This window comes from Mastomys coucha, unplaced genomic scaffold (assembly GCF_008632895.1).
Source record: "Mastomys coucha isolate ucsf_1 unplaced genomic scaffold, UCSF_Mcou_1 pScaffold1, whole genome shotgun sequence".
Classification (NCBI taxonomy): domain Eukaryota; kingdom Metazoa; phylum Chordata; class Mammalia; order Rodentia; family Muridae; genus Mastomys; species Mastomys coucha.
In genome coordinates, this window is record NW_022196891.1 from 90,563,212 (window position 1) to 90,576,522 (window position 13,311).

At 51.6% G+C, this 13,311-nt stretch overlaps 1 protein-coding gene and 1 long non-coding RNA gene across 3 annotated transcripts in view; one reads left to right on the forward strand and one right to left on the reverse strand.

Annotated features, from left to right (window-relative positions):
* The window catches only part of Lamb3 (laminin subunit beta 3), a 43,554-nt gene extending 31,314 nt beyond the window's left edge, over positions 1 to 12,240 (forward strand). Inside the window, exons 14-23 of one of the 2 annotated variants that reach the window (XM_031339541.1) lie at positions 272 to 650; positions 2,383 to 2,543; positions 2,619 to 2,839; positions 3,048 to 3,245; positions 3,554 to 3,698; positions 7,159 to 7,366; positions 7,745 to 7,886; positions 8,246 to 8,422; positions 9,102 to 9,255; positions 11,723 to 12,240. In XM_031339541.1, the coding sequence (XP_031195401.1) occupies positions 272 to 650; positions 2,383 to 2,543; positions 2,619 to 2,839; positions 3,048 to 3,245; positions 3,554 to 3,698; positions 7,159 to 7,366; positions 7,745 to 7,886; positions 8,246 to 8,422; positions 9,102 to 9,255; positions 11,723 to 11,859 (1,922 nt within the window). In that variant the 3' untranslated portion in view covers positions 11,860 to 12,240. The remainder of the gene's footprint in view (positions 1 to 271; positions 651 to 2,382; positions 2,544 to 2,618; positions 2,840 to 3,047; positions 3,246 to 3,553; positions 3,699 to 7,158; positions 7,367 to 7,744; positions 7,887 to 8,245; positions 8,423 to 9,101; positions 9,256 to 11,722) is intronic. The other variant, XM_031339537.1, reaches the window with a different exon arrangement.
* Positions 1,403 to 2,927, reverse strand: LOC116069169. Its single transcript, XR_004109887.1, has 2 exons — positions 2,571 to 2,927; positions 1,403 to 2,195 (listed from the first exon to the last, which is right to left on the reverse strand). It is a non-coding gene; the product is annotated as an uncharacterized LOC116069169 (long non-coding RNA).
* Positions 12,241 to 13,311: the final 1,071 nt, after the last annotated feature.

Below are 13,311 nucleotides of genomic sequence, written 5' to 3' on the forward strand. Positions count from 1 at the left end.
ATTTCTTCGCCAGCGCCTTGTTTTCCTGACTAGGACCCTGTTCCCCCGACGGGTTGAGGGAGGCCTAGACTGGCCAGCCTGTGGCAGTGACTGGCATGCAGTGGGAGCAGAGGACAAGCTTTCTGTCAGTCCCTGTCAAGGCTGACTTTGTTCTAGCTGATGTCAACAGATAGTCTGTGTCACTTAAGCAGGCCCATTTTTTTTCATCCTCACCATGCCCCTTCCCTTTCCTGGCCCCAGCCTCTGAGTGTCCATTTCTCCTGGTTTCTAGCCTGTGATTGTGACTTCAGAGGAACCGAGGGTCCTGGCTGTGACAAAACCTCAGGCCGTTGCCTCTGCCGCCCTGGCTTTACGGGGCCCCGCTGCGATCAATGCCAGCGAGGCCACTGTGACCGCTACCCAGTATGTGTGGCCTGCCACTCCTGCTTCCAGGCCTACGACACAGACCTCCAGGAGCAGGCTCGGCGCCTTGGCAGTCTCCGTAACGCCACTGAAGGCCTGTGGACAGGGACAGGTCTGGAGGACCACAGCCTGGCCTCTCGGTTGCTAGACGCCAAGAGCAAGATCGAGCAGATCAGACAGATTTTGGGTGGCACCTCTGTCACAGAGCGAGATGTGGCTCAGGTGGCCAATGACATCTTGTCTATCAGGTAGGTCCTTTTTCTGCTAAGCTGTTGGGAGGGATTATGCCAGTGGATTTGGGTGAGGACCACACTGGTTCATTCCAGTTCATGGGGCATCTTTACACACATCCTCTCTTAGCTACCAAGGCATGTCTGTGAAGGTGGAGTGGTGGTGTTTCCTCCATTCTGCAGATGTAGAGACAGGCACAGGTATGGTGAGCTATGTAGACACAGACCCAGAGCCTGAGCCCAATGTTCTTTCTGAGCCTGTGCTGCCAGTGGGATAGTCAGTCCCGGATTAGTCACCTTGGCAGAGGGCATTCAAGAGACATGACTCTAAAAATATCTCTGAATTTGTCCTTAGAATGGAAGCCGTCCTACCCACACCCCTCCAACCAGCAGAGGCGCCTTCCTTAGGAGCTCAGGTTCTGGAAGCTTCTATAATTAGCTTGTGTTCCCTGAGCATTGGTGGATGGTGCCAAGCCCAGAAAGAATATGAAAAAGGCTATGTTTCTCATGGGGGTATCCAGTCATCTTAGGCAGTGTCGGGGTGAGGGAGCTCTCCAGATGAGCTACAGCTTGTTGGAACCTGTTTGTTCGTTTGTTCATTCATTCATCCATCCATTCATTCTTTCATTTCACATGTGTGTATCTGCTGCATGAATGTGCAGGTACACATGTATACAGAGGCCAGAGCAGATTGATAGGCGACGCTTGCTGTCACTGTATGATGTACCTGTCTTGTGACAGGGTCTTCCAATAACTCAGAAGCTCACTGCTTTGGTCAATGCCTAGCTTTTTATATGTGTACTGGGGATTTGAACTCAGGTCTTTATAGTTGCAGAACAAACATTCTTATCCACTGAGCCATCTTCCCAGCCCTTGTAAATAGGCTTTTGAGTACCTCATAGGATACAAACATTGTGCAAGGTGCTTGGAACATTAAAATACTAAGACATGGTCTTCACAGGCCAAGGGCTAAGGTATCTATCTGTCCTGTAAACAGTGATGTGGTACATGAGGTATGTTAGAGAGCTAAGACTCTCTCACTGAGGAGGCCATGGTGGCCTTCACAGGGGAAGCGCTACATGACATAAGTCTCAGAATTAGGCAACTAGTCCACGGGTGGTCAGCATAAGAATGTGCTGTGTCTTGGTAGGTCCTAAAAGGGCATGCTATGCCCAAACAAGGCTGTATGGTTGAGATGTGTAAGAGCAGAAAGCATGGTGGTGTAGGAGAGGTCATGAGGCATGAAGACAGAGATATGCCAGAGATACTTAAGCTCAGAACCCAGGGCCTGGAGTAATACTCCAAGCCTCTGCCAGATAGAAATGGCTGACGAGCATGTAGTGGTTGGAGCTCCATGGAGGGCCGGGGAGGGTAGGCTATGGAGGAGAGACTGGAAACAAACATTCCAAACATAAGGTGAGAGCTGAAGTCAGCCTGGGGAGCCAGAGGAGCCAGCAGGGTGGTTCTCTTCATGGAAGCCAGGAACAGCTGGGAGATGGAGGAGGAGGTGAATCTTGTGTTGCGTTGACAGAAGTCAAGGAGAGAGAGCATCCACAGAGCCACCTTCAGAGAGATAGGGTAGGCTATGTCCTGGCTTCAGCTTGTCTGAGCCTCTGCCAGGCAAAATGCTCAGTACCATGTGCACCGTCCCCTCTCATACCCTTACGGAAGCTCTTTCCCCATGCAGCCTGCTTTTCCTGACTCAGTTACAGCTTCTCCCTATATTTCAGCAAATATCCTTCTATCTCAGGAGAACTCTTCAGAGCCTGCCACTGGACCTACCCTTAGAGGAGGAGATGGAATCCTTCTCTGGAGACCTGGGGAATCTAGACAGAAGCTTCAATCGGCTCCTTCTTTTGTACCAAAGCAAGAAGGAGCAATTTGAGAAGCTAAGCAGTGTGGACCCTTCAGGTGAGGACAGGAGCACAGGAAACTCACCCTAGGGAGAAAGGCCCCTACCCAAGGCCTCCAATCCTTCTTCCTCAGGAGCCTTCCGCATGCTGACCATGGCTTATGAGCAGTCGTCCCGGGCTGCACAGCAAGTGTCCGACAGTTCCAGCCTGTTGAGCCGGCTGAGAGACAGTCGCAGGGAGGTAGAGAATCTGGAGAGAGAGGCTGGAGGAGGAGGAGCAGCTGGAGGAGATCGGCTCACGGCCCTGCGTCTAGAAATGGCATCGCTGCCTGACTTGACACCCACCATCAACAAGGTGACTGAGAATGAGAGCCTAGTGTCCCAAGGCCTTCACACCTGTAATCTGTCCCACTCAGAACCTACCCCACTCTTTCTGAGCCCATGTCCTTGCTGTGTGTTCCAGTATTGCCAAGGAAACATAGGTTGTCATGGAGATGTATGGCTGTTTAGTGTGGGATGGGAGTTGTTATGGAGGGGCCTCTGACACCCTCATCTCTCTACAGCTTTGTGGCACATCTAGGCAGACAGCCTGCACCCCAGGAGACTGCCCTGGAGAGCTGTGTCCCCAGGACAATGGCACAGCCTGTGGCTCTCACTGCAGGGGAGCCCTGCCCAGAGCCAGAGGAGCCTTCCACATGGCGGGGCAGGTAGCTGAGCAGCTACGAAGCTTCAATACCCAGCTCCAGCAGACCAGGCAAATGGTAGGTGCCACAGTGTATGGGAGCAAGAGTCATGGGGTGAAAAGTCTCTTGAGCCATTCAGAATTCATATTTTGTATTCAGCAGAGTAATGCCCAGAGATCTCAGGTGACTTGTCTGTTGTCTCACAGCAAGCATAAAAGTAGAGTTTGGAGCTTTCTCCTGCATAAATATGATTTGCAAATAGGGTTTGGTTGTAAGTCCCAAGGCTGCAAGTCCCAAAGAGAGGATGCCCCCACAGATTCCTTGGGAGCTGCCCAGAGTCTCCTTGGAGGAGCTGTCCCTTTCTGACCCACGTTGTGTTTGAACAGATCAGGGCGGCTGAGGAAGCGGCATCGAGGGTCCAATCCGATGCCCAGCGCCTTGAGACCCAGGTGAGTACCAGCCGCTTGCAGATGGAGGAAGATGTCCAACGCACACGGCTTCTCATCCAGCAGGTCCGGAGCTTCCTCACAGGTGAGCTGCCCCTCACCCCGCTTTGAGTATTCTGGCTTCTACCTGTCCCTCATGCCCGCATCTAGTTCACTAGTCTCCGGCCTCCTTCCCAGCATGCCTGCTGCCCTTGGGCTTGGCCCTGTCTCTTCCCTGGTTTTTTTGTTTAGTTTTTCTATTGATTTTGTTGCCCTCCCACCCTTCCTCCAGCTTCCCCTCCATGTTCTTGGATGAACACGAGCTCCTTTCTTGGCCTCTGTCCATCTGATCTCTGTGTCTCTTTCTCTTCCCTTTATTCACTGGATATCTTTGAACCTGTCAGGCCTGTGCCCACTGCAGGGTCTTTCTCTGATCCTTGCTGGTCTGGGATCAACAGTTCCAAGGCTATACAGCTTTAAATGCCACCTTCCCAGAGAGGTTTTGTGCAGTCTTGTCCCTCCCATCCCCCATTCATCCTCTACTCAGGAGTGGCTATACAGTCCATTATGAGTGTGCCTCTAGGAAAGTGAGGGTAACTGTCTGTCTTGCTCATGACAGGATCTCGGGCTTGTGTGTGTGTTTGTGTGTGTGTGTGTGTGTGTGTGTTTGACTGGTGGAATGAATGAATGAATAACGAGAAATGAATGAATGAGAATGAAATCTCTTCAGTGGTGTGGGGGATGAGATAGGACTCAGGCAGGTTGCTTCTCTTGCTCTTGACTCTCTTTCCCTTGAGAATGGGATTGGTTGTATTCTACAGGTTTATCCTGAGGACTGAGGAGCTGCTGTACAATGTGCTTTGACAAATTAAAGGTGCCACTGGAGTGTGAGCTGATATTATTAGCTCGGGTCCCTGCCAGGACTTTGCTTGGCTGGGAGCCTGGTATGATATGAGCTGAGAGCTGGGCACAACAGCCACAGCTCATGCTACTACTGCAGTGGTTTTTTTTTTTTTTTTTTTATCCCAAATAGGCCAAAGCTGCCTCCTGAAGGCAGACAGCAGGATACGTGGAGCTGTAGGTGGTACAGGTAGAACTCGGACCAGGGGGTTCTCCACAGAGGCTCTGTGACTTAAGCAGGGGGGAGCCACCGGGAGCATGATATGGGAGTGCAGGGCAGAGGTGCCTGGCATATAAGGACAAAAGGGCAGGCAAGGTTTGGGGCTTGGGGTTGAGTAGCCATCTTATGTTAACTTGAGCAGGCCCAGGCTCAAGCTGGGAGGGACTGGCTTATATTCTGTGTAGCTTGGGCTCAGCTCCTGGGAGCAGGCAGGAGCTCTCAGGCCTCTCCTCCCTCTCAGTGAGGCTGCATCTCAGGTCAGGGTCAATGATAAGTACAGGGTAGAGGGGACAGTGAACCTGAGAGAAACCTGGATATGGGTAGGACCCCAGAGAGTTCTCATAGCCACCGCTTGATGGCTAAGGGTCTGCAGACCCATGGCAGGAGGTGCCAGTCCTAGCTGCTCCTGCCAGGGGAGAGAACGTCAGGCCTATGGAGGAAGGAGGGTTCACTTTGGGAGCCCTTCAGGTAGAATTGAGGATGTTCACAGCTGGTCCTTGTGGAGCAGTGACTAAGATAGGCAGCATTGAAAGACCTTTGTATCGCATTCCTTAACAGAGGCCACTCTGGCTAAGTACTGCAATTACCTCCACTTCCCATGTGAGGAACGCACAGAGAAGTTAAGCAGCTTGCCAGAGGGTGTCCAGCTGTAGGTGGTGCTGGCACACGTGTGTGCATGCATGCGCACATCCAGGTGCCTCTTTTTGATTTTTTTTCTCCCTCTCTGCATTCTTTCCCTCCCATGGCCTCTTCTGATCTGACTAATCTGTCCTCTGAGATGCCCCTCAAGTTTCCCAACCCTCCAGGAAGCCTCCCTGGTCCTGGGGAAGTGCTTCACTGCTGGCCAGGTGCAGTGACCTCTACAGGCTACTCGGGGTTATGTTTCATCTTTTATGGACCCCTTGCTCTCACTGCATTGCTCTCACTGAGCTCTCACTGCATTTTGAGTTCCCCAAGGGCTGAGGCAGACTCTGACTGCGTCTTCGCCTTAACTGCACGGACTGGGCATGCTGATATTTACCGAGCCCACTCTGCCTCAGAGGTTTGCTAAGTGCACTGCACACTCATTTGTGCATGCTGCTGCTGCAGTCGTGCAAAATACAGGAAGCACCGAAGCTGGGTAGGCTGTGCTCCTGGCAGGATGTTTTCTGGGAAAGATGTCTGTCCATTTGGCCCCCTTTGGAGGGCAGGGTGCTGGGCTTCGGGAGGGGCAGCATCTCTGTGAGTGAGATTTCCCAGGAGCTGAAAGTGACATGAGACTGCTGCTTAGTTAAACAACTGTGGTAGCACCTTGTGTGTTTTTGCACGGCATGGAACATCCAGTCTTCTTCCCCCCTCCCAAAAGGCCCTTCCACCTGGCGTGGAGAGGGGCATGGATGGAGTCCATGTCACTTGCTGCCTGTGAAGAGAGGCTTCATCCAAGAACTCCAGAGGGGTTCAGGTCAGGCTAAACTATCTGGACAAGTGGACACTTCTTTTCAGAATGTTATCTTTGGAAGCGGCTGAGAGATGAGAAGTTGTCATCTCTGTATTTCTCTCTTAGATCTCTCTCTGAGACACTTTGTAAAAGCTCTTGCTAACTGATGGTGACATGTCACAGCCCAGGATGGGGGCGGGGGAGACCTGTCACTCAAGGGCATTTCACAGGTCAGGAAACTGAGCCTAGGCAGCCTAAGTAGCGAAGAGCAAGTTCTCTCCAGTCTTTCATTTTTCCCTCCAATACAAAGGGTCTCCAAGTGCCCGGCCTGAGCTGGTATCTGGGGACACAAAATGGGACAAAATCCAATCTTGGTTCTCTGGGGGCTCATGCTACAGCAGGAGAAGAGAGATGGGCCAGAAGATTGTTTTTATTGGGGGGGGGGCATGCCATGTGCTGGGGAGAAAGAAGAGGTGAGGGCTAGGAATGAATGCTGCGTCTAGATTCCATTGCTAGGACTGGCTCGAGACGGTGATATTTCAGGGGAAAAAAATGGTAGTCCTTTTCTGCCTTTGCAAAAATGAGCACTCGGGCCTGAAGAGCGGTGCAGGGAAGGGGTCTCATTGCCAAGGAAGCAGTTCCAATTCCTGGCCGCTCCCTCCAATTTGGAGCTGATTATGTCTGTGCTGCTGTGGTTATTCAGCACCAGCTGCCTGGCACCACCTCCTCTTTCAAGCCCACAGCTTCCTGTGGCACAGACACTTAGCTGCCACAGCTGTGCCCACATCCCTCCTCCTCTTGGTAGAGCACAGGACAAGAATCCTAGAGTGTCCTGGAAACACCCCCAACCCCCAACCTCCACCAGAGAAAGGTGCCTGGGTTTGGCCAGGAGGAGCAGGGCTCTTGGGGAAGCAACACAGGGGCTACAGCAGACTTCCTCCAGGAGTGTGCCCCAGCCTGGAGGGGCTGCTGATCCTAGAAGAGCTAAGTGGGGTCCCCAGTTTGATGGCTTGCTTGGCTGTCTTCCAGACCCTGACACAGATGCAGCCACCATCCAACAGGTCAGTGAGGCGGTGCTGGCTCTCTGGCTGCCCACAGACTCAGCCACGGTGCTGCGCAAGATGAAAGAGATCCAGGCCATTGCTGCCAGGCTCCCTAATGTGGACTTAGTGCTATCCCAGACCAAGCAGGACATCGCACGGGCCCGCAGGCTCCAGGCTGAGGCTGAGAAGGCCAGGTATGGCCACTGGCCCCCAGTGCCTTCCTCATGGAACAGGGCTTATGTTTATTCCCCAACTGTGTGACTGGAGAGGGATACAGGGTCTGTAACATGGGAAGGGCTTACCATGGCCAGGGAAGCCAGGGTTTCTGCAGGCTACATTTCATACTCATACACATGACCCAGTACTTCATACAGGAAGGTTGTGCCTAGAGAGCACCATGAGCATCATTCTTACACAGCTGCCCATGGGTGGGTCCCGTGGGGAGAGAGCTAATGTTTCCCTTGTCTTTGTCTGCCTAAGAACAATGTCCTCCAGAATGGCTGTGAATTGAGCTCATATCTGTTCATTTGTTGCTCACTCATTCTCTCCCCCCTCCCCCTTCCTTTACTCAGAAGCCGAGCCCACTCTGTGGAAGGGCAGGTAGATGATGTGGTTGGGAACCTTCGGCAGGGCACTGTGGCTCTGCAGGAAGCTCAGGACACGATGCAGGGCACTGGTCGCTCTCTTCGACTCATCCAGGAAAGGGTTGGTGAGGTGAGGCATTAAGGACTCCCCATGTTTGGGAATGAATAGATTTAGGGACAAGGCAGAAGGTGCTAGAGTATGACCTGGTGAGATGCCACCCTGGAGGTCTTGCCTTGGCTTGGCTTTGAGCTTCAGATGCATCTCACCTGCTCAGGAGGCAAAAGCAGGGATGGACTCTGAGCCACACTGGGGCTGAAGTGGATGGAGCTGGAGGAGGAGAAAGCCTGGGTATTCTGGACAGGCTCAGTACCACTGAAGTCAAGGGAGGACTTTCCTTCCTGAAGCAAGAGAGATGAGCTAGGGAAATGAGGCCCCTTGATGCTTGTGAGACCCAACACAAACCCTGATTCCTTTGTCTTTCAATAAAGGTTCAGCAGGTCCTGGTGCCAGCTGAAAGGCTGGTGAAAGGTATGAAGGAACAGATGAGTGGATTCTGGGCACGGATGGAGGAGCTCCGCCGCCAGGCCCAGGAGGAGCAGGCACAGGCAGTGCAGGCCCAGCAGCTTGCAGACGGTGCCAGCAAGCAGGCAATGAATGCCCAGGAGGTATGAAGGTGGCAGAGCCATCCCAGTTCTATGGGACCAGAGTGAGGCTCCTGAGGAGTAAGGGTTACTATACTTTACAAGATTATACAGGACAGAATCAGAATAGTTCAGGGTGGACCCAAATATACCCTGTGTCTGATCTACCCACCCCTGCTCCTCTGAGGAGCTGGTGCAAGGCATGAGGAACACCCTAGATACTCTCTGTTTATGAATGAGGTCCACGCTCATCTACAAAGTAGTTCTCTTGATACTCACTCTGGTGCTCATCTCCTAAGTCTCTAGCCTGGTCAGGCATTCATGGCTTAGACAGACACCCTGGACTCCATCCTAGTCAAAAGCAAGACAAAGAAGATCAAAGAGCCATATCAGTATCTCAGGTGTGCCTCTGGTTTTACCCAGGGCAGGAGCACAGGCACTTGTAATTCTGGTGTAGTGACAGTGTTGGCAACACACCTTGATATTACCCTTTCATTTTGTGCATGGCAAGTGAGAAGATACAACAGGAGGAAAGGAATTTTAAGACATCCTCTGGGGAGTCAGGGATAGGGCAGTATAGGCAAACCCAACGCTTGGGTATATTAGGAGGCTGTGTGCTGTTTGAGTGATGCCAGCTAGCCCCTGGCATTTAGGATGTTAGATGTTGTTCATGGTAGTATTGAGAATGGCCTATCTTTCCCAGGGCTTTGAGAGACTTAAGCAGAAGTATACAGAGTTGAAGGACCGGCTGGGTCAGAGTCCTATGCTGGGTGAGCAAGGCAATCGGATCCTGAGCATCAAGATGGAGGCAGAGGAGCTCTTTGGGGAGACCATGGAAATGATGGATAAAATGAGAGGTGAGCATGATCCGGAAACACGGAATGTTGGGCATTTTGGAAGGCAGTCACCAACCAGGACTTATTTAAAGATTTTTAATTATACTTTTTGTGTGTGCTTGTGTGTGTACTTGTGAGACTACACATATGCCATAGCATGTATGTGGAGGTCAAAGGAAGACTTAGAGGAGTTGGTTATCTCCTTCAACCTTGTAGGTTCTGGGGATCAGATTCAGGTTATCTGGCTTGGTGACAGGTGCCTTTACCCATAAGCCACCTCACTAGCCCATCCCATCTCGGACTCCTAAAACTCTTGTTGGAGCCAAGCCAGCAGTGCCACAGGAATGAGAGTAGCCAAGACTGACTGGGCAGCCAGTACATGTGCTAAGGCTGCAGGAATGCAAACATGTACAGGTGACATGACCTGGCCTGGAGAGGTTCACAGTCCTTTCCTCCTGCTACCCTCTAAATGCATGTTTCAATATATAGTAACACATGTGTCTGTGATATGGGCACAGAGCTCTGGAGGCTCAGAGGATAGTCAATGCCAGGGAGAAATGTTCAGAGAGGTAAGATCTGGTGCTGGCCTGGGAGAGGAGAGAGGACCTCGGGATGATGGATAATGGTGGTGAGAAGAGGAGTGCTTTGAGGATGAGACCAGATTCATACCCAGAGGGAGAGGAAAGTAGGTGAGGAATCCTAAGAGGACAGTCTCATGGCTCCTTGCTGCCCTGACGATGAGGGTAGACATGGACAAGGCCCCACCCCAGGCCACCTGAGGATTTGAAACATGGAGACATAATGATAGTGGCCTTGGGAAGAGGGAGTTCCTAGGAACCTGTCAATCTGTGGGGCTGCTGAACTGGTGTCTCCAGCAAATGCTACACCCATTATTCCTCAGAATTTCAATAAAAATGGTTGGCGAAAGTCTCGTTTATAGCTAAGTGGACACTATAGAAGAGATTAGGTTGGTGAGAGGCTGTGGTCACATACCCCAGAGGAGAGTTGGGGGCTGATTCAGCACTTGTCCTGGTCTTTCCCGGTAAGACCTGGTGTATTATCTACAGAACCACTGGGTAGTGAATTGCAAAAGTCTAAAAATGATGGGCTGGAACCAACTGGGTGAAATTATGTAAGAGGGAAAGTTACCTCTGCCCCTGTTTGGGCCTCTAAACCATGGTTTGGGGGAAGCTTCTCTGTGCATGGCTCATATCACCGGAAGTTCACTGTAACTGGTAAAGTGGCTGTAAGCACAAGCTGTTACTCAGCTGAAAGCCACTCAGCAGTTCTGAGTCACCGAGAGTTGCTCTAAGCCAACAAGGTCTTCCTCACTGCTAGAAGACTTAACAGACATGATGCACCTGGACAAACGGGAGGCAGCAGCTCAAGGGTGAGTGTAAAGACTCCCCCAGTCCCAGAGGCTCCTCATGCAGGCAAATCCTAACAAGCACGTAAGTGCCTGCCTCTGTGTATGGACTGAGCCTTCTCTGTTTGCTGAGACCAGGCTATACCAGGTGCTGAGTCATTTTGCTGTCACTGTCCTGAGTGTCCATCAGCCTGAGACTCCATGTGTAGGTCCACATGGATCTCCATGGGCATGACAGCCCAGGCCAGCACCGCTGCACTCTGTCCAGGATGGTGAGGCTACCTCCTCTTCAGATAGAATATAGACAGACCTACATTCCTAGGAGAGAAGTGTCAGGGGGAGGAGGTGATGTTGCAGCTGAAGAAGGGAGCTTATTTGTCTCTTGGATGTCAAGCCACAGAAGTATGCAGTACTGTCCCACAGAAGCAGAAGCGCAATACACAGATTCCTACTGTCCAGGAGATAAGCCTGGGGCAGCTATGTGGCAAAACAAGAAGTGGTTGGACTTGGGCTTTATGAGATGACTTCTGACATAGGTAGGGTTGCCCAATGCTGCCCCGTGAGGCAGTCCACATTCCTTCCCTACTCTTGGCAGAGTCCAGGCCAATCAAAGTATGGTAGAGGGGACTTCCTCTACTGGAGAACTTCAGACCATGTGTCTTATCTGAGAATAGTATATGAATGCTTGGGGGATGGGGTGGAAGCAACTATTTCCTGGGGTGTTATTTTAGGAAGAGAAAGTGGTGAATGATCTAAGTCACCTGGCCAGGTTTTTCCAGCTTCCACTTGAGGGTCATTGGTAAGATTCAGGGTTCTGCATGCCCAACTTAGGTTGCTAATCTTGGTGGCAGAAGTCTTTCTTATCACCCTGGGATAGCTAGAGAGCCTGGAGTAGAGGAGAGAGAGGTGGACAAAAGGAAGTCTGAGACTGGGGCAGGGTCTGCTAGGTTTCAATAAGAGTGGAATGGGGCCGGAGAAGTGGGTAGTAGGTGAGAACTGTCTGCTTCAGTGGTTGACTGCACTCAGGGCTGTGCCCAAGTTGGGGGAAGGGAAGGGCAGGTTGAGAGTCCTTAGACGTCTCACCTTCTGATTCTTCCTCACCGGCTGTTCCATCTGCCTCAGACATGGAGTCAGAGCTGCTTCGAGGGAGTCAGGCCATCATGCTGCGCTCGGCAGACCTGTCTGGGCTGGAGAAGCACGTGGAGCAGATCCGCAGTTACATCAATGGGCGTGTGCTCTACTATGCCACCTGCAAGTGACCTTAAATCCCAGCCTCAGATACCACCATTCCTTGGAAGGGCACACTGGGGAGGAGAGTATCTCCTGGACCTAGGGCACTTTGATACCATTGATAGAACTGTCAGGTAACCCTGGACATGCTTCAAGGTACCTGACTGCCACTGAGCCTGTGCTTGCATGACCACATTGAAAAGAGAGATGGTGCAGGGGGTGGAGCTGTCACAACTTAAAATCCTCCAGATAAGGGACCTGGAATGGACAATGTGTCCCCAACACCAACTCCTGCCCTCCACTGTGGTGGAGTCTGGGACCAACTCAAAAACTAAACAAAGAGGGATGAATGAGCACAAAGCCCAATAAAAATCTTTGGATAGGACCCTGGAAGCTCAAGAAGAAAGTGATCTGGCTCTGCATTATGAAACCTTTGTCACCTTTTCTGCCTCCCATTGAGGTTCCCGTGGACTCATTCCTGCGGCTTGCCCTGATTATTCAGTCTAGCTCAATTGGCCCCTGGACTCAGACAGATTGAGATCCTGTTTCCAGACTGGAGTCCATCTGTTTCCTTCTCAGTGTCTGCATGTATACAGTGCCCTCTGCTCTACCTAGGCAGAGGAGGGGGTGGGGCGAATCTTTTTACATGGGTTATCCCTGACCTATGGTTGCTCAGCCTCTGGAACTGGTACCACGGGCCTAGAGGTTCTCAGCTTCAAGCCCTGAGAGCCAGGCTTTGGAAGTCAGGGACCTATAGATGTGGGTGCTCAAACTGGTGACTTGATTCTCTTGGTTTTAATCACCTGCAGTCAGGAGTACTGGACAGCTCGTATACTCCTTGGCTTTTACTGCATCCCATGGCCCTTAGTGCTTGGCAGCTCCTGGAACGTTAGCCACCAGGACCCACAGTTTGTTTTTTTAATCCTTGGATCCTGTAACCTCAATCTTTTCTCATCATTGGCTTCTTGTCTGCTTTCCTTTCCCTGGTGCATCCTCTCCACTCTTTGCTGCCTCTGTCCCCTGCAGGTCAGGAGGCAGCTGCCTTCCTTCCTTCCCGAGGCTATGCCTTTCCTCAGGTTACCATGATTTTAACAAGCTGTCTCCCTATTAACTTAAAGAGAACTGAACAGTTGGTGTATACATACGGCTGGAGGGAGCCTGGAAGGACGTTTGTTTTTTGTCATTGCATTGTCCTCCATGTTTGCATGAAGGGCTGTGTCTAAGTCCGTGTGCTATTGCTGTAAAGAGACACCGTGACAGAGACAACTCTTATAAAAAAAAAAAAAATCTGTCAGGTGGCGGCACACACCTTTAATCCCAGCACTCAGGAGGCAGAGGCAGGTGGATCTCTGTGAGTCTGTGAGTTCGAGGCCAGCCTGGTCTACAGAGCTAGTTTCAGGACACAGCCAAGGCTACACAAAGAAAACCTGAGGGGGTGGGGAAGGGAGGGAGGGAGAGGGGGAAGGAGGGAGGAGAGGAGG